Below are 24,560 nucleotides of genomic sequence, written 5' to 3'. Positions count from 1 at the left end.
TTAGTATTACATCATGGGTATTTTTAAATGCTATTTTTAGTCTTCATAGTCATCATTTTATAAGGCAGTCCAGATCAATAGCTATGACCTCACTAGCCAATTTACTTCCCTTCAAAAAAGTTTTCACGATGACATTTTAACTTTTTTTGTCTTAAAATATTTTAATTTGTAAAAAAAGTTGCAAAGATAGTACAGAGAATGCCCATATACCCTTCAGCCAGTATCTCCTAATGTTTACATCTTATATAACCATGGTATAATTATAAAAACTAAGAAAGTAATATTGGTACAATACTATTAAATAAACTACAAACCTTGTTTTGGATTTCACCAGGTTTTTCTAGTAATGTCCTTTTTCTGTTCCAGGATCCAGTCCAGGAAACCATATTTTGCATTTAGGTTTCAATGACATGTATTTGTGTTATAGTTGATATTTATCTTTCCATAGTGTTTCAGCTAATTCATAACAGCTATAAGGAATGGTTAATTTTTCTGTGCCTTAGTTTTCTCATGGCAATAATAACAGCTGCTTTTGAGTTAATAATAGCTATTATTTGAGGATTTTTATAAGACAGTCTCTGTGCTAATCTAATGTGGTGTTCCTCGCAACAATCCCTCCAGAAAGATACTGTTATCCCCATTTTAAAATTGGAAAAACTCAGACTAGACCAAGTTAAGTGACTGGTCCAAGGTTTTACAGCTAGTATAAAGCTAAGATTTGAACCAACACAGGCTGACACACCCAACTTAAACTTTTAACTACCATCATATTGGTCAACATTTAGTATAGTATAGCATGTAATAGATGTTCAATTAATAGTAGCTACTAGTATTCTTGATATTTTAAAAAAATAAATAGTTGATTAATGTTTAGAACTGTTGTTCTGTGATCCCTAGAGATATGGACAATGTTCTAAGCCCTTGGTGTTGACTGTTTTCCAAGTATCATTTTAAAAATGAAATGACTATGGAATGAACAAATATTTATTACTCCCATATTATGTGTAGAGGCCCTGCTAGGCACTGGAGGATATGATATAATATAATGGTTCAAACTGGCAAGCTCAAAGCAGTCCTAGGCAGTATATGATTAATTATCAAATAAATTCTCTACATGAAGGTCTTAGTAGGAGATCAGAGAAGAAAGGGGTCACTTTAGGCTAGGGGAAGCTTTACTAAGGAAATGGAATTTGAATGAACCTTTTTGAATGGGTAGATTTAGATAGGTTGAGAGGAGAGAAAGGAACAAAACTTTGTATGATGCTAATTCTAATAGTTTGTACATCAAACCTATAGGTATTATTAATTTTGTATATGGGGACACTGAGGCACAATGAAGTAATTTTCACAAGTCACACAGTTAATAAGTGATAAGGCCTAGGTGTGAATGCCAGTTTGTTTGACTTCAAAGCCAATGCTACCATTATACAACCTGTCATTTGATTAGCAATAATACCTAAATTTTAATGTAAAATGAGCAATAGATGCTTTCTTAGATGTTTATCTTTTCCATTAAGGAATCTCACTATGCTAAGACTGGGCTAGCACTCTCCATTCTGTAAGGGTACAATTTTAGGGGAGAGGGGGACAGTCAATGAGGAATTAACTTTGGAAAGAGCATTGATAAAGAGTAGTGTGTTCTTGGTGCTGCTGGGTTGACACCTAATTAGAAGTCAATAGTGCAAGCATAATGACCTGGCCAGTTGCTGAACTGACTGCCCAGTGACACAGAGTCCCCAGGTAATAACAAAAGATAAGAGTATTATTTGCCTGCCCAGTGCCACCTAGACACAATGTTTGCATTAGCATGCAAATGCTGAAGTAAATTCTTCAGGGCTTACATCTAAGCTGCTTCTGGCCTAGGTGGCTAAGGTTACTATATCACAAAATTTGGTGTAAAATGGGGTCTTTCTAACTACAAATGCATTTAGAGGAAATAGCTTTTCCTTCCTGAGTAACAAAAGAGATGTTGGGTTAGAGGGCCACGTGAGAAGGCAGGTAAAATATTTCTCCCCACACAGGCATTCTATTAACCAGCTTCTTAAAACCATGACCAAAATTACCCTGATATTTGGAGTTTCTCTGTACTATTTTTTTTTTTTTTGGATTATCTGTTTCTCCTTTCTTTCTGTCCTTAATGAGCAGATAGACTAATATCTGATCTCAGAAGGTGATTGGATTTTTTTCTGTGTGTCATATCCATTTTTTGATTTGTATTTTGCCAATGGTATAATACTGTAAATAGCTTATATTCATCTGTAGTGCTTCATATATATATTTCTTAGTGCCGAGAATCACAAATAGCTGTGTGGGAAGCTTCAACCAGCCTGATTACAGTGGATGTGCAATTGGATTGAGGATTGTGTACTCAGAGCTTATGATCACTGGCCTGGTTGAGTCTGGGTGATGCATATGGCTTTCCAGGGATGCTGCTATTTACATCTGTTAATGGTCCTTCTTGATGGCCGGCTCCCCAATGAGGTGAAATGCAGGGATGAGGGACCATGGCTGCAGATGTGGCTGGGCTCCATTAGGCACGACCAGGAATGCTCATCTGGTGGGCTTTTTGTTTGGGGGCGAGTACTGGGGGTAGGAAGGGAAAGAAGATAGAAAGAAATGGGAGGGGGGATGGAAACATTATTTATCCAGGTATAGGGAAACAGACAGGCAGATATGAAAAACTGCAGCTGTAACTGGAATGTGAGTGAACAGAAAAGAAACGGAACTAGCGAATAAACAAGTAGTAGGATTGACTAGTTCTCGTATAGAAGGAGATTAAAAGAGGAGAGGGCTGTGAGGATTTGGGAAGAGACATGACACCCCTGCCTTTTAAGTCAATATCATTTATTTGTGTGGCTGTTCAGATGCTGCTGAACAGAGAGCAAAGATTTACATAGATCATAGTGCAGCAAGAGATTAGCTCCTTGCATCCTTTGGTTTTCTGGTTCTGGGAGAAAGTGACAAGAGGTGCTCACAAGAATGCGATGCTGAGCTATATTAAATTCTTGCGGAAGTAGAACATACCTGAAGCAAGCCAGTGAAGGATGTTGCTGTTATTCCTATCAAATGCTAGAGGACAGTAAAAGGACGCAGAATCACAAAAGTTATACAGTCCATGCGAGGTGATCCTTTTCCTGTCTTTCCATATGTTGGAGATTTCTAGGAAAGAATCTCCAAAAAAAAGAAGAAGAAGAAGAAGAAAGAAAAATGAACTAGTGTCTTAGTAGATAGCGTAGTAAGTTCAAGAGTTCTGGATTTAATTCCCAGTGCCATGGCATTTTTCCACAGGAATTCTGAGTACATTTTGGCTTTGGTTTCTTTTTTGTTTTGTTTTTTACTTCTTTGAGCAGGCCCAAAGATGGAATTGAGATAACTGAAGTACATAGGAAACCAGCTGTTTTCAACATGATCTAAAGAAATATGCTAGAATATGTGTTCTAGTTTGCCACAGGGAGCTTGGCTCTTTAGCAGTGTGTATGCACATCTACATGGTGGCTGTGTCCGATACTTTCAAGGAACCCACAAAGAAAATCTGCATGTAAGAAGCTCGTATTTATTTGTTTGCTTTTTGCTTTTACAGATTGGCATGGTGGCTTGGAAAATGACCCTTAAAAGTCCTGAGTATCCTGAAGGCCGAGATATCATTGTTATTGGCAATGACATCACATACCGAATTGGGTCCTTTGGGCCCCAGGAGGATTTGCTGTTTCTCAGAGCTTCTGAGCTTGCCAGGGCAGAGGGTATCCCACGCATCTATGTAGCAGCCAACAGCGGAGCAAGAATTGGATTGGCAGAAGAAATTCGTCACATGTTTCATGTGGCCTGGGTAGATCCTGAGGATCCTTACAAGGTACAAACTAAGGAAAAATAATACTTCAAGACACTATATGGTTAGGCATATGTGTACGTACATGTGTAGAGAGGTGGGGGAGAGGCAGAGGTTTAAATTTGAAAGCCATTATTGATGGTAAACCATGTTGGAAACAAATTGTCTCTCAATACGTTCACCTGGTTTTTCCTCCATCTCTGAAGATTATATTGCTGATTTTTTGGTTGAACACTATGTGAAATAGTAGGTATGTATTTAGCATGTGACATGCTAAACAAAAAATGTCTGTTTTTAAACTAGTCCACTGTGGCTTCTGGGACTTATGGTCAGTCATCAGCAACATCCCTTATATCCTCAGGTTCTTCTCTGATTGTTCTCCAGCCCGTGTTCTACTTGAAACCTGCCTGTCCTTTCAATACACTGCTTCCTTTGTAGCCCTCTTAGGAACTGAGTGATTTCTCTGTTTTTGTATTCTCAAGCCTGGAAGGGGAACAGCATCTTCCTTGTGCCTCATTGCTCTTTACAGACCCTTTTCCCTCCTTTCTCTCTGAAAACCTCTGTCTTTGTCATCAGACTGTGCCATATTGCCACTGCCCATTATTATAGTGTTCCCCAACCTTAGTCACTCCCTCTCAACCTTTGCCTCTTTTAGTTGCTGGGACATCCTAGCCTCTTGTTCCCATAATCTCAATTTCAAGCTTCCCTTTCTTTGCCACTCCTCCATTCTATCTTTGCAGCTCACTTTCTTTAGTACCCAAGTCCAACAATCCTTTGAACCCACCAGGACCTACAACTATTAATCCTACTACCCTTCATTTGTTACTCACTTCTTCCTTACATTCTCATTTTATTTCTATCCAGCTTAAATCCTAAGGTCAATCATAGGTTAATTATTATAATCACATTATAGGTACCACCTTTCCTACACCCTCAACTTTTTTGCTTCTGTCTTCATTCTGCTCACCCTGTGTCTTTACAACCCTTGTTTAAATCCAGCTCTCTCCACCTATTCCCATACCTGAACCCACTCAGCTGAACATTAATAGAGAAAAATACAAAGTACTATTGACTGGTCTTTACATTCAAGTTTACCAACCTTTTCAATGATAGTCTTGCATCTTCTCTCTCCTCAAATCTTTAACACCTTCTTTTCCCATCCTCACTCTTAGCTGATGACCTTGCTGTCCAATTTACTGGAAAAAGAAGCAATTTGAAGACAGCTTCCACAAGCTCCCACATATCTGCATCTGTGCCCTTACTCTCCATTGTCTCTCTGAACTTTGGGAGAATGGTCCCTGCTCCTATCTAAGGCCAATGCCTCCTCTTGTTCACTTGATCCTTTCTCTTCTTGCCAACTTAAAGATGTAGGTCAACACTTCTCCTCCCAACCCCTTCTTCCCCCCCCCCCCCCCCATTTGCCCCCTCTCTACTGGGTCTACCCCTTTAGCATACAAATACTTACCTTGAACCCGCTAGGCACACTCATACCTCAGCACTTTTGCACTTGTGGTTCCTTCTGCTTAAAATGTTTCCCCTCCCTCCCCCAATATCCTCATGTCTCATTTCTTCAGTTCTTCAGATCTTTGCTCAACTGACACTTTCAATGAAGCCTACTTTGGTGATTTTCTGTTTTATTTTTTTCTTAAACATCATTCCCATTAACAGTCTATGTTTTACTTATTTAGGTTGTACGTGTTCGCTCTTACTAGAAGATAATTTCCATAAGGCCAGAAATTTTTATCTGTTTTGTTCGTTCCCGTTTTTCCAGTGCCTATCTTGCACATAATAGGCACTCAGTAAATATATGCTGACTGACATACTAATGACACTCCGTGCTACAAAGTGTTCTCGTCATAAGTCATGCAAAATCAATGGCAGATTCATGTCTCTTCCATATTATGCTCACTGTGTCTGCCTAAATGTAGCTTCTAATTCATTGAGTTAAATGGTGGGCATAATTTCTCAGAGTATTTAAAATGTTTTTCTCTGTTTACTTTTTTTTTGGCTGAGTGACTAATTCACTTAAACACTCTATCATATAACTCTACTTTGTATGTGAGTGTATATTTGTATGTATAAAAGTAAATCAATTATGAAATGTTAGTATAATTTTTAAAATGTAAATTGGCATTAGGAGTTGTTTATTTAAAAAAGAAAAAGGCTTGAGTTCAGTGGTTACTGATTATTAGCACTGCATAGACTTCTGATTTTAATATTGAATATCCAATATTGTGATTCTTTCAATTATCCCATGCCCATTTATATTTTTATGATATTATGGATTTGAGAAAGTAAAACATAGTAATTCACATAATTCTTTAATTTTGTGTTTATGTCTTTAATAGAGGTGTCACTAGAGATCAGAAAGTGACCTTTTAACCCTAGTGAAAATGAAATAAATGGAATACACTTGGCATTGTAGCTATAAGACATCTTGTTTCAAGGACAGACAGTCAGTGACTGGAGAAATAGGCACTTCCATCTTTCAAAGGAGAACTGTCTATGCTAGTAATCTATTAGACAGTAACTCTAAGAAGTGATGTGGCAATTTAAAGCTAGCTTTGGAACAAGCTGCATTATGCATGCTTTGCTGTGTCTTCTGGTTATGTGACAATGGCAGATAATGAGTTAACTATTTGTGCTTCACAGGGATACAAATATTTATATCTGACCCCTCAAGATTATAAGAGAGTCAGTGCTCTCAACTCTGTCCATTGTGAACATGTGGAGGATGAAGGAGAATCCAGGTAGGTATATATGTATCAGAATAATTTGGCCCTGGGTTAAAGGAAGGAGAACATGATTATTTTTTCCTTACTGTCCTGCTATTCATGACCTTGAAGAGCAATGAAGATTGCTTGTTACATATTTAGAGGTTTTAGGTTTGTATTTGAGGTCTACCACTTATTAGCTGAAAAACCTTAATTATATTTATAATATTTATTCATTTTATAAAAGTCAGAACATGTAAACAATTATGAATAAAAAATAAAAATCAGCTACAATCCTACCTAGAGACACAATATTTTTAAATTTATTTTTTAATTACAGTTTACATTCAAAATTATTTTTTATTAATTTCAGGCATACAGCATAGTAGTTAAACAATCATATATCTTACAAAGTGGTCTCCCACTGATATTTTAAGTACCCACCTTGTATTGTACATAGTTATTACAATATTATTATTTTTTTTATAAACATTTAATCACCTTTATTTATTTTTTGTTTGTTTGTTTTTGTTAATCCTCACCGGAGGATATTTTTTCATTGATTTTTAGAGAGAATGGGAGAGAGAGGAAAAGACAGAGAGAAACACCGATGTGAGAGAAACACATCGATTGGTTGCCTCTTGCAGGAGCCCTGACTAGGGCCCGGGCCGGGAGGAGCCTGCAACCAAGGTACATGCTCTTGACTAGAATCGAACCCAGGACTCTTTGGTCCACAGGCTGATGCTCTATCCACTGAGCCAAACCGGCCAGGGCTATTACAATATTATTGACTATGTTCCTTATGCTGTACTTTTTTTACATCCTCGTGACTGTTTTGTGACTACCAGTTTGTAGTTCTTAATCCCTACACCTTTTTCACCCAGCTTTCCAACCCCTCTCTCCTCTGGCAATCATCAGTCTACTCTCTATAAATGAGTCTGTTTCTATTTTGTTTGTTCTTTTATTTTGCCGAGAGACACAATTATTAAAGTGCAGTATATTCTTGCTGTCTTTTCTATATATGTATTTTTCCCCTAATAATTGGGCTGTAATAGGAAAACTTTTGTTAATTTATTCTTTTCACTAAAAATTATTTTGGGAAAATTTTTGTATATTAAAAAAATATTATTTGAGAATATGATATTTTATGGTTTTATAGTATTTCATTGTAATGAATAGAACATAAATGAACATTCAGACTATTCCACACTTTAACTGTTAATCTCCCTGGGCTGAGCATTCTGTTATATAAACTTTTAGGAATATCTCTGTTTCCTTTGGGTTAATTTCTGAAAGTGAATTACTGGTTTAAAAATATATCCATTTTAAATATTTTTTGATGATTTCAGATTGCACTCCCACCGGTAGGTTATAATACTATTTGTTTCTCCTCTTTAATTTTTCTCCACCCTTGCCAACATCAATTATTGTTAATTAATAAAATAGCATATAAACAATTTGTCATTTTAACTGGTATTTTTTTATTACCAATGAAGTTGGTTAAAGCAAGTTGTTTTTCTTTTCTGAGCTTTAGTTTCCTCATCTGTAAGGTGAAGGCCAAGTAAACTAATATATGTAAAGCCCTTAGCACAGCACTGAGCACATACTAAACCAGGGGTCCTCAAACTACGGCCCGCGGGCCACATGCAAATACAAATATTGTATTTGTTCCCGTTTTGTTTTTTTACTTCAAAATAAGATATGTGCAGTGTGCATAGGAATTTGTTCATAGTTTTTTTTAAACTATAGTCCGGCCCTCCAACGGTCTGAGGGACAGTGAACTGGCCCCCTGTTTAAAAAATTTGAGGACCCCTGTACTAAACAGTTAAAAATCCTGACTGTTGCTGTTACTGTCTTTAATAGTGGAGGTGGTGTTACCTATCTCACTGGATTGTTGTGAGGATCAAAAATGATATATATGAATGTGTTTTGTTAATTGTATTGCACTATGTAAAGATTTTTATAACACTAGAGGTCTGGTGCATGAATTCATGCACGGGTGGGGTCCCTCTGGGTGGCCTGCAGGGATCGGGCCAAAACCCGCAGTCCAACGCCGCCTGAAGCTCCTACCTGCCACTCCCGCTCATCCCGGCCCCACTGTGTTTGCTGCGGGCTTGTGCCCAATCAGTCCCGATCGGGAGAGGCTCGCGGTGCCACAGCAGTGCTTGCCAGCCATGAGCCCTGTGTCTGGCACCCTCCCAAGCAGAGTGGCCTGTGGGATTGGGCTGAAACTGGATCTCCGACATCTCCCAAGGGGTCCCGGGTTGCAAGAGGGTGCAGGCCAGGCTGAGGGACTCCACCAGTGCATGATCGGGCCAGGGAGGGACTGTGGGAGGGCTCCAAGGTGTGTCCAGCCCATGTCGCTCAGTCCCGATTGGCCAGACCCCAGCAGCAAGCTAACCTACCGGTTGGAGCATCTGCCCCCTGGTGGTCAGTGCACATTATAGTGACTGGTCGACCAGTTGACTATCCCCTGGTTATCAGTGCACATCATAGCAAATGGTTGAGTAGCCTGAGCATATAATTAGCATATTATGCTTTGATTGGTTGTTCGGTTCTGCCATTTGGTCTATTTGCATATTACGCTTTTATTATATAGGACTAGAGGTCCGGTGCACAAAATTCATGCACTGGGGAGAGAGGGCGATCCCTTAGCCCACCTATGCCCTCTCACAGTCCGGGGACCCCTCTGGATGTCCAACTGCCGTGGGGAGTGGCCCTAAGTCAGCAGTCAATCATCCCCTGTGCAGTCCGGGACCCCTCACTCCTTACTGCCTGCCTTCTCACTGCTCCTTACCGCTCGGCTTGCTGCTCCTTAGCACTGCTGCAGAGGTGGGAGAGGCTCCTGCCACCGCTGCTGTGCTGACAGCCATGAGCCTGGCTTCTGGCTGAGCGTCACTCCCTCTGTGGGAGCACACTGACCACCAGGGGGCAGCTCCTGCATTGAGCATCTGCCCCCTGGTGGTCAGTGCGCAACCTAGCGACTGGTCATTCTGGTCATTCCGCCATAACAGTCCCTTAGGCTTTTATTATATAGATTAAAATTTGGTACTGCTTTAAAGAATGGTAGCCTCAATGATAGAAAACTCAGATCATAGAGCAGAATGTGGGAAATTTTCACTCTTTTCCATGTAATACAATGGAAGAAGAGGGCACTTAACAGATCATGAACACCTGTGAAGTAATGTGCAGTCCTTAGAAGGGAAAAGAGAACACTTCCAAGCTCATTCTATGAAGCCAGCATCACCCTAATACCAAAACCAGGTAAAGACAACACAATGAAAGAGAATTACAGGCCAATATCCCTCATGAACATAGATGCCAAAATCCTCAACAAAATCTTAGCAAATAGGATCCAGCAGTACATCAGAAAGATCATACACCATGACCAAGTAGGATTTATCCCAGGGATGCAAGGATGGTACAATATCTGCAAATCAATAAATGTGATACTTCACATAAACAAATTGAAAAAAAAAACACCACATGGTCATATCAATTGATGCAGAAAAAGCATTTGACAAAATTCAACACCCATTTTTGATAAAAACTCTCAGTAAGGCGGGAGTAGAAGGATCATACCTCAACATAATAAAAGCCATATATGTCAGACCCTCAGCCAACATCATACTCAATGGACAAAAACTAACACCATTTCCCTAAGAACAGGAACAAGACAGGGATGCCCCCTCTCACCACTCCTGTTCAACATAGTACTGGAAGTGTTAGCCATTGCAATTAGGCAAGAAGAAGAAATAAAAGGTATCCAAATTGGAAAAGAAGAAGTAAAACTGTCCTTATTTGCAGACGACATGATATTATACATACAAAACCCTAGAGACTCCATCAAAAAGCTACTAGACTTAATACATGAATTTGGCAATGTAGCAGGATACAAAATTAACCCCAAGAAATCTGAGGCATTTCTATACACCAATAGTGAACTTTCAGAAAGAGAGATTATAAAAACAATCCCATTTACCATCACACCAAAAAAATTAAGCTACCTAGGAATAAACTTAACTAAAGAGGTAAAAGACCTCTACTCAGAAAACTACAGGACGTTAAAAAAGATACAGAGGAAGACATAAACAGATGGAAGAACATACCGTGTTCATGGATTGGTAGAATCAACATCATTAAAATGTCCATACTACCCAAAGCAATCTGTAAATTCAACACACTTCCCATTAAAATACCAACGGCATACTTCACAGATCTAGAACGAACTCTGCAAAAATTCATCTGGAATAAAAAAAGACCCCGAATAGCTGCAGCAATCCTGAAAAAGAACAAAGTAGGTGGTATCTCAATACCAGATATCAAGATGTATTACAAAGCCACTGTTCTCAAAACTGCCTGGTACTGGCACAAGAACAGGCATATAGATCAATGGAATAGAATAGAGAGCCCAGAAATCGGCCCGAACCAATATGCTCAATTAATATTTGACAAAGGAGGCAAGAACATACAATGGAGTCAAGATAGTCTCTTCAATAAATGGTGTTGGGAAAATTGGACAGATATATGCAAGAAAATGAAACTAGATCACCAGCTTACACCATACACAAAAATAAACTCAAAATGGATAAAGGACTTAATGTACGACAGGAAACCATAAAAATTCTAGAAGAATCCAAAGGCAACAAAATCTCAGACATATGCCGAAGCAATTTCTTCACTGATACAGCTCCTAGGGCACTTGAAACTAAAGAGAAAATGAACAAATGGGACTACATCAAAATAAAAAGCTTCTGCACAGCAAAAGAAACCATCAACAAAACAACAAGAAAACCCACTGTGTGGGAAAACATATTTGCCAATGTCATATCTGATAAGGGCCTAATCTCCAAAATTTATAGGGAACTCATACAACTTAACAAAAAGAAGATAAACAATCCAATCAAAAAATGGGCAAAGGACCTAAATAGACACCTTTCAAAAGAAGACATTCAGGAAGCCAAGAGACATATGAAAACATGCTCAAAGTCACTAATCATCCGAGAGATGCAAATCAAAACAACAATGAGGTACCATCTCACACCTGTCAGACTGGCTATCATCAACAAATCAACAAACGACAAGTGCTGGAGAGGATGTGGAGAAAAAGGAACACTTGTGCACTGCTGGTGGGAATGCAGACTGGTGCAGCCACTATGGAAGACAGTATGGAGTTTCCTCAAAAAACTAAAAATGGAACTCCCATTTGACCCTGTGATCCCACTTCTAGGAATATATCCCAAGAAACCAGAAACACCAATCAGAAAGGATATATGCACCCCTATGTTCATAGCAGCACAATTCACCATAGCTAAGATCTGGAAGCAGCCTAAGTGCCTATCAGTAGATGAATGGATTAGAAAACTGTGGTACATCTACACGATGGAATACTATGCTGCTGTAAAAAGGAAGGAACTCTTACCATTTGCAACGGCATGGATGGAGCTGGAGAGCATTATGCTAAGTGAAATAAGCCAGTCAGTGAAGGAAAAATACCACATGATCTCACTCATTCATGGGTAATAGAGACCATTATAAACTTTTGAACAATAATAGATACAGAGGCAGAGCTGCCTCAAACAGATTGTCAAACTGCAGCAGGATGGCCGGGGAGGGTTGGGGGGCAGGAGGGAGGGGGGTAAGAGATCAACCAAAGGACTTGTATGCATGCATATAAGCATAACCAATCGACATAAGACACTGGGGGATAGGGGAGGCTAGGGGACTGTCAAGGGCAGGGGGAAAAAAAGGACACATATGTAATACCCTTTGTAATACTTTAAGCAATAAAAAAAATAATAATTCAAAAAAAAAAAAAAAAAAGAAGGGAAAAGATCTGCTTTGCAAGGAAAGCTGACTGGGTCCTTGAGTGTTTGTGACTGTATGGCTTGTGAGCCTTATAAAAAGAACACATAATCTCCCTCTTCCCTCTGCCAAATTAATGTGGCTCATTAACTCCTTAAAGAAGATAAGCTTTACCTGTAATGTAACTCTAGAAGCTAGAGTCTAGATACAGAGCCAAAGTAAGAATTGGAGAATTTTTGGGAGAAGCTAAAAATAGAAAGGCAAGGGAAACTGGAAAGCAAAGATGCAAAGTCACAAACCAATAACAAAGGCAAAGAAAAAGAATTGATGGAGGGCTCGAAGTAAAGAAGGGAGCAGAGAAATATGGGGGCAAAAAAAAAAAGTAGTTTAAGAGCCACTATGGGATACTTATTTATTATTTCAATTTATAAAACTATGCCCAGTGCCAAGCCTTCTGGGTACACATGGAACAATAAATAATATATGCCCATCTCTACTTCTAACTTTGTATTTTTCCTTTCTTTTATTAGTTGCATTCCCCATCTCCCATTTCCCATTATCAGTTATCACTCCTAATCCCCTGCCAAGAAGACAGATGAGTGGTTCCCTCTGGATCCACAGGATGCTTTCTGGACAAGTTGGCCAGCATTTCACTTCTACACACATTCCACCTGCCCCTCCAGAGGCCTGTAGCCAGGAACCTTTGTGCATACACTTGATATTTACAGAGGAGTAGGGATGGGAGTGCATTGCCTTGACTTTCCCCCTCATCCCTGTCTTAGAAAGAGAATTTTTGACTTTAGAAATTGGGCTTATCATTCTCACTACACCTCTGGATTTTCTTGTTCCTATGTAACATTTATCAAAAATTGATGATTTAATGGCTATTGCTTATTGTAGAAATGTGCATTGATTCTGCCTTTAAGAAATGTTTTCTAGAAATTTGTTCTAAAATCTGAGTGCCATCTATGTGGCAAACCCTCCCCTTGTTGCTTTAATTTAACTCGTGTCAACTCTTAGAGGTAGATACTGTTATCCCATTCCCCATTTTATAGAAATTACTGTTATCACCAAAGTCACATTGATGATGTGTGTGTCAGAGCAGGGATTTAAATCTATCTACTTAGTAATACTTTAAGCAATAAAACAATTCAAAAAAATAAATCTATCTACTTAATTCTAGATGTTGCTCTTTATTTTATACCATACTAGAGGCCTGGTGCACAAAATTCATGCACAGGGGTGGTCCCTAGGCCTGGCCGGCAATCGAAGTGTGAGCATCTGGTGTGGAAGGGCAGGTCCCAGCTGACCTCTGGGCCCTGGGTCCCTGTGCACACCCCTCTGCCTGAGTCATCAGCCTCTGCCCAGCTCCCTCAGTGACTGGGAGCTGGGTGGTGGCCCCATTCCCCATCGTTGCCACTTGTCACCACCTGCGGGGCAATCAGTGGGGTGATCGGGCCCCACTTGCACCCACCTTGGCCTGGCGCCGCCTGCTCACCTGGTCCACTATCTTGCCACGCTCCCACTCTCATTGGGGCCCATCAGGGTTGGCAGTACCTCCACTGCTGCCCGCTGCCAGGGCCGCATTGCTGATTCCTGCCATGTTTCACGCCACCCCCTGGTGGTCAGCGCACGTCATAACAAGCGATCAAACTCCTGATCGAAGGGACAGTTTGCATATTAGGTTTTTCTTTCTTTTTTTTTTAATTTTTTTAATTTATTTTTTTAATTAAATCTTTATTGTTCAGATTATTACATTTGTTCCTCTTTTTTCCCCCCCATAACTCCCCTCCTCCCAGTTCCCGCCCCACCCTCCGCCCTCACTCCCCACCCACTGTCCTCATCCATAGGTGCACGATTTTTGTCCAGTCTCTTCCCGCATCTCCCACACCCCTTTCCCCCCCAAGAATAGTCAGTCCATTCCCTTTCTATGTCCCTGATTCTATTATAATCACCAGTTCATTCTGTTCATCAGATTATTTATTCACTTGATTCTTAGATTCACTTGTTGATAGATGCATATTTGTTGTTCATAATTTGTATCTTTACCTTTTTCTTCCTCTTCCTCTTCTTAAAGGATACCTTTCAGCATTTCATATAATCCTGGTTTGGTGGTGATGAACTCCTTTAGCTTTTCCTTATCTGTGAAGCTCTTTATCTGACCTTCAGTTCTGAATGATAGCTTTGCTGGATAAAGTAATCTTGGTTGTAGGTTCTTGGTATTCATCACTTTGAATATTTCTTGCCACTCCCTTCTGGCCTGCAACGTTTCTGTTGAGAAATCAGCTGACAGTCGTATGGGTATTCCCTTGTAGGTAACTGAGTTTCTTTCTCTTGCTGTTTTTAAGATTCTCTCTTTATCTTTTGCTCTTGGCATTTTAATTATGATGTGTCTTGGTGTGGTCCTCTTTGGATTCCTTTTGTTTGGGGTTCTCCGCGCTTCTTGGACCTGTAAGTCCATTTCTTTCACCAGGTGGGGGAAGTTTTCTGTCATTATTTCTTCAAATAGGTTTTCAATATCTTGCTCTCTCTCATCTTCTGGCACCCGTATAATTCTGATGTTGGTACGCTTGAAGCTGTCCCAGAGGCTCCTTACACTATCCTCACATTTTTAGATTCTTTTTTCATTTGGCTTTTCGGGTTGGGTGTTTTTTGCTTCCTCGCATTTCAAATCATTGACTTGATTCTTGCGGTCCTCTGGTCTGCTGTCGGGAGTCTGTATAATATTCGTTATTTCAGTCCGTGTATGCTTAATTTCTAGTTGGTTCCCCAATATAACATCGAGGGTCTCTTTAGTTTTCTTGTAGATCTCATTAAGTTTATCAGCGGCTTCTAAACAGTTCTTGAGAGACCTTAAAAGTGTGGTTCTGAACTCTATATCTTCCATTGACAATTTTGTCCTGTTTCTTTGTCTCCGCATTTTGTTATGCTTCCTTGGTGCACCCCCTAGTGGTCTTTGTGCGCAGTCTTATAGTTAAACCTTGATTGTTGTAGCTAATACCAGGGAGGGTTTGACCTCCAGGCCAAGTGGCTTTGAGAATCAGCTGTGTCTGCAGTGAGAGAACTTCTGTCCTCTAGGGAGGTGCTAATCTGGCGTTTGCCTGAGGCTATCCGGCAAATGCCTCTGTGCAGGGCTTGGGCGGGGCGGGTCGCACAGGATCAACAGGGTGGGCCGGAGAGAGCAATTATGGCGGCTCTCAGTCCTGTCCCCAGGGGCTCTGCCTCTCTGAGTCCCAGCACCCGCTGCAAAGCTCAGAGAGAAAGCTGCACTCGCTCTGACCGAAGCCAGACAGTCCCGCTTCTCCCGTTTGAGTCTGGGTCCCTAAAGACTCGCCTGTATCTGGAGCTCAGAGTCTGCGACTCCCTCCCGATTGAAAACGCCAACCGCGCCCTCCGCCGCCAGCCCGCTCTGCGCACTCCGCACCTCAGAATTTGACTTCAGCACTGCGCCTCCTCTGAGTGTCTGTATGCGTTTCTCTTTCCTCCTAGTTGTAGGACTTCCACTCAGCCAGCGTTCCTGTGGTTCTGGGTGATGTCCGTTCTGTTTTTTAGTTTCACTTTTGAAGTAGGTGTTCAAAGCAGCAAACTCCGGCGTTAACCTATGCCGCCATCTTGGTTCCTAGGTTTTTATTGTATAGGATTGCATCTAGACAAAAGAGGAACCAAGCTACGAAGGAAAGATATATGAATAAAGATTATAGGTTATATATAAGCTTCCAGAATGCTTTCTGTATGCTTTTAGTAGCCTGTTAATGGTGATTATTCTTTTAAAAGATTGTTGCTATTGTGTTAAACCGTCATAATTTGGCATGTCTGTATCCAATAGGTACAAGATAACTGATATTATTGGGAAGGAAGAGGGACTTGGAGCAGAGAACCTTCGAGGTTCTGGAATGATTGCTGGAGAAACCTCATTGGCCTATGATGAGATCATCACCATTAGCCTGGTAAATCTTGCCTAAATGTGAAATTTTTGAAGAGCTGACTGTGTAGCTGGGATTTCTTTTTGCCCCATCCCTGCTATTCAGCCCAAAATGAGAGCATTTCTTCAAGTTTTTATATCTACAATTTGATTTTAATTGTACATAATCATGGGAAGATAGGATAGTGTAAACAATTGAATTTCTCAGATAAACCTGATATCTACTTTTAGCCTTTAGTTTAATTTATTTCTTTAAATATTCTATCAGAGTTTTAACAGCTTAAATTTCTTCTCCTCTTACTACTTTCTTTGTTCATACCTCTAATATCGATGCCAAGCATTTGTGAAATGGGCAAAAATATGAGACATAAAGGGGCTAATATTTGAATCATTGTATGAGTTCTGTATCTTCTTTTCCTTTCTATTTTTAATATTGTTATTAACACATTAAGCGCCCAGCTTGTTTTGTCTTCCGGACGGAAAGTATAGTGTCAGTCATCCGTGACTGACTGGGTGCTTGACGTGTTAAACAAACTTTATAAAAGCAGTATTTTTTTTTTCCTGTTAATGTGAGTTTTACATATCTGTGCCTTAGTTTTTACAACTTAGGAGAGGATATAAATATGTGACTTGTAGATTTTTTTTTTTTTTTAAGGTTACATGCCGGGCCATTGGAATTGGGGCTTACCTTGTCCGGCTGGGACAGAGAACCATCCAGGTTGAAAATTCTCACTTAATTCTGACAGGAGCTGGGGCCCTCAACAAAGTAAGTTTCTAGAGGTTGGGAGAAGTATGTGAAGCTGTCTGAAGGTTACTGCAAATTCTTGATTCAGGATCCTGATTGGGAGGATCCATGCAAGCCATGCCTTCCTCAGTCTGTCTTTTCACCTTTCCTTCCATCTTCCCTAACCATTGCCTTGCTTGCCTGTTCATTCATTCATTCAACAAATATTTTGAGTATCTACTATGTGCTGAGCACTGTTTCAAGCCCTGTGGATATGTTAATGAACAAACCCTATAAAACTCCTGCTCCAAAGAGTTTACATTCTAGTGTTTTTCTAGAAAGAGAATTAACTGAATGCTTCAATTCTGCCCTCCCTCCCTTTTTCTCATCTATGAGTAAGGGAAATGATATCTATGTCCAGACATAGAGCTGTTCTCTGAAACTTCCTCTGTGTTGAGAATATCAAGTTTTAATGTGTTAGAAATCTGTGAATGTACCTCTCAAAAAGGGCATGTAACATGGTTCCTTGTACATAGACGAAGTACTTGGACAATATTGAATGGAAAGATGGGTGGATGGATGGAAAGATTGCTGGGAAAGAGTATAACATAGAGGCTTATCTTCCCTTCAAAAGAAGAGTTTGTGCCTTTTCAGTCTAAGCTCATTGGGGCTTTTCCCAAGGGGGATATAAAAAGGTATGGTGAGGTCACTTCTTGTAAGAGTGAAAACTACTACCTAAGAATACCTGAATATACAAAGGACAATGTAATTTGACTTCTTTGCAGGCATAGGAAAATTATTTTCTCTCCAGAGCCTAGGAATATGTAATAGACTGGGACTGGCTGGCTGACCACAACAAATATAACCTCTCAGCTCCCCAGCTTCTTTATCTATCAAAGGAGGATAATTTACATTTTTAAATACTACTGTGGAGATCAAATGAGAAAACATAAGTACCTAGTACTTGGCATAAAGTGCTGGCCCTCATTACAATTTCAGTTCCCTTTTCCTCTCTTACGTAGATTGGTGATTGAGCTTGTGGAGTTACACACATGCTAAATTGTATTGGATAGTGTATTTACCAGGCATGCACTAACTTTTTATCAAGACTTGACCTTCAGGTAGAAGAGTAGGAATTAAGTGTCCTATCCTATCACTGCCATTTAGAAAATGTTGATAGTTCCATTGGTCCAATTAGCTTTTGTTGATGTCAGAAATGAGGAGAATGGTTTGATGTGATCAGCTTGTTCTCTGCATTCATGTGTCCTTCTCTGGGCTTGCCTTTCTCTCCAAGGAAATGCAAAGATTGTGAACCGCCAATAGTGAAGGAAATAATTCCAGTGGGAGAAACTGCTAAATGTTCTACATTTTTAAGTTGCTCTTTTGCATATTTTCTTAGGATACAATACTGACGAATGTTGACGGGAGTTGTTGATTCCATTATTTGTGAGAATAGAATTTAAAGAAGACACCTGTATTTCCATAATGTTTCCGTGCCTCAACAAAGAGCTAATTTCTGAAATGTATCTTATTTCAGTGAGTTTGTTATTTTCTCCCTGATACTATGTTTACACAAAGAATATTACAAAAAGCAAAAGTTTTGTTGCGGTGTTGCTCGTTTTTTGTTTTTATGCCTAAAAGCTGGCATGAGTGCCTTTAAGAAAGCTTTAAGGATTTTTTTCTTCAAATCTGGTTAAATTGTTCCAGACAAATTCATTATATTTACCATCTTCCTAGCCTACGGGGCTGCTTGTTAAAGGAGAAGTCCAGTTGCAGGAGAAAAGACAAGTGAAGCTGCAGCTGTAGCTCAACAACAGTGCTCATTTCCAGGAGGACATGATCATTTGTGGCTGAAGGGAATGATCAGTTATAGAGGTTGCCTAATCCTGTTCCTTCCGCGTTTCTGTTTTCATGTCAGTGGCCTCTTAAGTATAGGGTCATGCTACTGGAGGACACACGATTTCATGCAGATTCATTAAAAATGTCCTATCTGCCCCTTTGCCCAGTGATGGCGAACCTTTTGAGCTCGGCTTGTCAGCATTTTGAAAAACCCTAACTTAACTCTGATGCTGTGTCACATATAGAAATTTTTTGATATTTGCAACCATAGTAAAACAAAGATTTATATTTTTGATATTTATTTTATGTATTTATTTTATTTTATATATTGATATTTATTTTATATATTTATATAATGCCATTTAACAAAGAAAAATCAACAAAAAAATGAGTTCGCGTGTCACCTCTGACATGCGTGTCATAGGTTCGCCATCACTGCCTTTGCCTGTCAGGCATGAGAAAGGAAACTATACGGAGCCACATGCTCAGATTGCTTCCTCTGTCTTTGTGTGCACTGGTGACTTTCCACATCTCTGTTTGCCTTTCTTTCTGTAAGAATCTCTCTCACAGACTCTGGGTGTGCAAGTCACTTAAGTACATGTCTCTTCCCGTGTGAGTGCTGGTCTCTCTGTCTCTTTGTGTCTATCTTGCTTCTAGATCCCTCTTTCTCTGTGTGTGCCTCCCTGAGTATCCATGTGTGAGGACGTCTTTGTGTGTGTCTGAAGCACTGTAGAGCCAGCCTCCTTAAGCCTTGACTATTTTGCTCGTAGTATGTGTGTGACTGTGTGAAGTGGAAATGTACGTGGTATATGTAAGCTTTAAGACGGAAAACATTTGACCCCCACCTTTTTGAGTCTTCATCCTTTATGTTAAACATTGGGGTGAAGAAAAAGAAGGGAGGGGTGCGCAGAGGTTGTAGGGAAAAAATCTCTGTGTGCAAGTGCCGATCCCGTTGACCCCTTTGAAAATTGAAATAATGATAATGCGCGTCTCCTGACTGCATCAAAGTATCAGCACATCAAAAGCCAGGAGGCATGAAATGCAAATGATAAAGTGAAAGCAGATGGATTGTGCATGATCGCCTGATGCCCAATGAATTTTAAAAGGTGCCGGTTTGCAAATGGGGGGGGGGGGTACAGATGAGGGGTAGGGGGACTGAAATAAACACGTTATCCCTGCAATTTTTTTGTTCTTGATGCTCACCCTGACAATATTTTTTCACACTTGAGTGAACACCCACTCCATCTCTCTCTCTCTCTCCCTTTTCCCCTCTCTCTCTCTCTCTCTCCCCACCCTCACCAACTCCCCCTGCCCCATCCCCCGCCCCTTACACATCTCAGGTCATGTCGCTGCAGCTCCGGTGGAAATAATAAGATATAAACCACGAGGTTGTTATTTGCATAGAAATAGCATGGAGCCCCAGGCAGCAAGGGAGAAGGACACAGGGATCATTTGTCTAAAATTTTAATGAAAACTTTTGCTGAGGCAGATATTTTTTTAAAACTTTCTTTCTCCCTGCTTTTCTCCCCATCCCCACCCCCCTCAAACCCCATCTCTGATTTGACTTAACATGGTTCAATCTGAAGAGAAGGGGTGAAAGGATTGACACTCCACATAGCATATTCCCGTAATGCAGCAACATGTAAATTGTTTATTCCTTTAATAGATATGAAGCTGGAGACACACACATTTCCAATTTAATACAGTGCATGTATATGTCCAGCTTTTATGGCTACATTCCATCTCAGTATATACATGGTTGTGTCCCATCATTAGCCAACCTGTTTTAATTAGTTTAGACTTTCCTACCTTTTGCTTCCAAAGACTATTCCTTTTTAAAGGATTTCATTTTTGTAGCCAACAGGAGTAACCTGCATATAAAGTAAGAATATTCCCATAGTTTCCTGTTCTTTTACTTTCAGTGGTTTTACTTACACGTTTTATTCACGAGCACCAAGTTTTGCCACCGTGTCTTTTGTTCTTAAACCAGAAAGTGCTTCCCACATTTGTATTTTTATCCTTTCCCCTTGTGATCTCTGTGTTTATGTATTCTCTTTTTCTGTCTGTCTTGCTCTTTGTTGCCTGCAGTTATTTGTAAAATGTTACCAAGTTGAGGAGAGAGACAATATCTGGGTTTTCTTGAGTGCTGCAGAAGCAGAATTGACATTTGTACTACAGTCAGTGGGCTGGTGATTAAAGGCAGTCTGGGTGACTTTATTGGAAACTTAAAATCAAGAACATCTGTCTGGCTCCTTGCTACCTTCTGGGTGGGCTAGTGGTGCCAGAGCCATTTATAGGTGAAGGCTAAAACAGTAAGAGGTAAAGTGACTTGTTTCCATTGACAGAAACTAGATCAGCGTCAGAACATGAACTTCACGTCCCCAAGTTTCAATTAAAATGGGCTCAGTCCTTGTGTCCATAAGGCCTGAAACGAGAAGGTAGTCCGGTCATTTTCCTTCTTGTCCAAATGTCATGAGAGTGATGACATAAATAAGAGAAGCTTCTACGGCCTGCTATGCCATGTCACTCAAAGTAGTAGATCATCGGTTCCCAGCTCTACAAACCGTAGGCTGTGAGTGGCAGATTCCTCAAAATGCCTTGCTGAGTGGGTGAGGGCAGATTTGATGGATGTGACAAACTACCCTTCTTGGCCTGGCAGAGGCAGTGACCTATGTGCTTGGGGAACTGGTGATAGACCTGTAAGGGGCTGAGACAATTTGTAGAGTCAGGTGCCACTGGCAGTAACTTTCCAGTTTACTTCTCTTTCCCCACAACTCCTCTCCGTTTCTGTTTAGTATGTTAAACACAATTTCAGGTGGTAGATAAGGCTGGAAGGACCTCGTATTGTAAGGGGCTCTGATGTAGACTAGCCCATTGCCTCGGACTTGGTGAAAGCTCTCTCTGTACACAGAGAAATCAGAATTTGCAGTTTATGGCTTGTCCTCTGGACAGTAACTGTCTATGGAAGTAAGGCCTGTGCCAATGGCTATGATAGATGGGTTATAGATCATTCAGGAGGTTTGATTTGTGACTTCCTTGTGATAAGCATTTTAAAGCTTCTGATTTAGTGGGGAAAACATCCCAGAATCTCACCCCCTTAGCAAAATCAGGCCCCTATTTCTGCTCCATCTGCCAGGGAAAAAGAAAGTATATGATGGGTGTGGCTAGGACTATATGTGAGGCTGGTAGATACATATTTTAATGTATCTTTGCAATATGCAATGTGAAGTTGCTGACTATTGGGTACAGTATCAGAGATCCTCCCATGAGCTCATAGCACCAGGGGTCTACACTGTACATTCTGCATGTTCACCATGACTCTGTGACACACATCATAAGAGTCATGGAAGCTCAAGAAGGGAAGGGAAGCTTTAGCTCTCGTATGAGGCAGCATTGTAACTTTCTTTTTTTTAAAAAAAAAAATATATTTTATTGATTTTTTTACAGAGAGGAAGGGAGAGGGATAGAGAGTTAGAAACATCGATGAGAGAGAAACATCGATCAGCTGCCTCCTGCACACTCCCTACCGGGGGTGTGCCCGCAACCAAGGTACATGCCCTTGACTGGAATCGAAACTGGGACCTTTCAGTCCGCAGGCTGACGCTCTATCCACTGAGCCAAACCAGTTAGGGCCAGCATTGTAACTTTCACATAACTTAAGGAGGTGGCATGATTAAAACATGGACTCTAGAGCCAAACTACCAGGTTTAATTCCTGGCTCTACCACCTAGTAGTTGTGTGACCTCGGACAATCTACTTAACCTTTTCGGGTCACAGTTGTATTAACTGTAAAATGCTGATAATAATAGTACCATCTACCAGGTTCTTTTGAGGATTAAATGAGTTAATGTAGGTGAATCACTAGCATTGTGGTCTTCCCTGGGATGCATTTAGGGTCCTTTATCATTGCAACTCATTATCCAGGCCCAGGAAAGAAAATACAAACACAACATTCTCTATACTTTCTGATCCTTTGAAAGCAAACATTCCTTTAAGAGAATGTTAGATGTCAGTCCTCACTGTACCAGTACATTCATGTATTGACTTTCCCAATAGATGTTATCTAAAGACAATCACCGCACTTTGGAAAGACATTAACATGAGAGGCACCATGTTCAGTCCTGATAGGGTAGTATATGTGTCAGTCATCTGTCTACAAGAGTCCCCAAGGACTTGTTGGTACAATAGCCCATAATCACTCTAAGGATCAGTCCAGCAATTTGCATTTTTAAAAGTCCCTAACTACCTATTTTCACGATGGACAGTCCCTGTACTCCCGAAGCTCCAGATGGGATCACTCTCCTTTTCTAAAGAGGGCATTTGCGCTTCCTTTCTCAGTGAGCCCTGCTGTAGCATTATGAATGAGTTCTCAGAGAGAATTGCAGTGAGAACATCTCCTTAGTTTTCAAGCTCTTCCCTCACTCCCCCCGCAACACACACACACACACACACACACACACACACACACACAGACAAAATATGGGCAAATCTGGCCCTGTTGGGGTTTTGTTTGTTTTTCACTTGATATTTCTGAAGTTTGGTAGAAAACTGTATCAAGTATGTGTGACTCAATTAGTGACTCATAATCTGTCAGCAGCCTGGTTTGGGGAAATTGCAGGATGGATTCATCATTTAGAGCTCCATTGTAGAAGTCGCTTCTCCTTCTCTAAGACAGCCCCATGTAGGTTTGATGGTTTAGACTTGGAGAACCTGCAGTAAGTATCGGTCCAGATCTTCTAGATGAAGTGAAAGCTCTGAGGCCCTGCTGGGCATTGGATATAGACTCAGTAATGGTCATGTTGGACAACCTTAGATTATTCCCCTCCATTGTAAAGCAACTTTGGGCTTTAATCTATTTGAACCTCAATTTCCTCTGTAAAATCTTTCCTCCTTAAGGTGAAGACCAGAGGACCTGTTAATCTTAAATTCTCTTTAATTTCTAGCATTCTGTTATGCTGTGAAGATGGACATTGATTTGTAGGCAGGGAACCATGTTAGGCTGTGACAGGGAGAGGATAGATTGGAGGAGGAGGTGTAAAAAATTTACTGCATGTTAGGATATTATATATTAGTGAGATTACATATTAGTGATATGTAAAATTATTACATACTAGTGAGGTTAGAAGTAGAGGTTGTAAAGTATAATGGTTTCACATTTTAAAAATATTGTTTTTTACCCATATTACAGAAGAATAAATGCCATGTGTTGGTGGTGGTGTCCATGGTGACAAGTGCCCATAGAGTTATAATTGTTGGGAGTGGAGGATCCTCTAAAAGTCCAGCCCCTGAACTGTTGTTTGTATATCCTCTGTAATACCATTGTCAAATATTCATTTAATTATTCTTGAAAAACTCAACTGAAGGGAAGGTCAGTACTTTTTGAGCCAGACCCTTTGATCTCTATTAAGTTCTTCCCGGTTTTTAGCTAAAGGCTTTTTCTCTATACAGGCAGACTAATTCCTCTTAAAACGTAGTGTTCAAAATTAAGGAAACAACTCCCAGTTTTATGGTCTAACCTACGTAGAACTGAATGGAACCCAAATCTTTCTCATGTACTTTTGCTTTCAGAGTCTGGCCTTGTCTCAAGAACAAATGTAGTAAAGATGAAAATGCTATTCAAAGATAGAAAAGAAACTGGATTTATAAATAATGTACTTGCCAGCTAAAATGAAATTTCTAAAAAAAAAAAAAAAAAATAGCAAGTACAAGAGAAACAGCTAAAACTGAACA

General features: G+C 40.2%; 1 protein-coding gene across 11 annotated transcripts in view; it reads left to right on the top strand.

The window, feature by feature from the left end:
- Positions 1-24,560, top strand: part of ACACA (acetyl-CoA carboxylase alpha) — a 277,027-nt gene that overhangs the window by 197,990 nt on the left and 54,477 nt on the right. For all 11 annotated transcript variants that reach the window (XR_004972815.1, XM_036340342.1, XM_036340341.1 and 8 more), the window contains 4 exons: positions 3,581-3,850; positions 6,479-6,576; positions 16,172-16,292; positions 16,923-17,033. Coding sequence is in view for 10 of the 11 variants with exons in the window: in XM_036340342.1 (XP_036196235.1) it covers positions 3,581-3,850; positions 6,479-6,576; positions 16,172-16,292; positions 16,923-17,033 (600 nt within the window). In the remaining variant the exon portion in view is untranslated. The remainder of the gene's footprint in view (positions 1-3,580; positions 3,851-6,478; positions 6,577-16,171; positions 16,293-16,922; positions 17,034-24,560) is intronic.

This window comes from Myotis myotis, unplaced genomic scaffold (genome assembly GCF_014108235.1).
Source record: "Myotis myotis isolate mMyoMyo1 unplaced genomic scaffold, mMyoMyo1.p scaffold_m19_p_17, whole genome shotgun sequence".
NCBI lineage: Eukaryota > Metazoa > Chordata > Mammalia > Chiroptera > Vespertilionidae > Myotis > Myotis myotis.
Note: the sequence above shows the minus strand (reverse complement) of the source record. Positions and strands in the feature narration are given on the sequence as shown.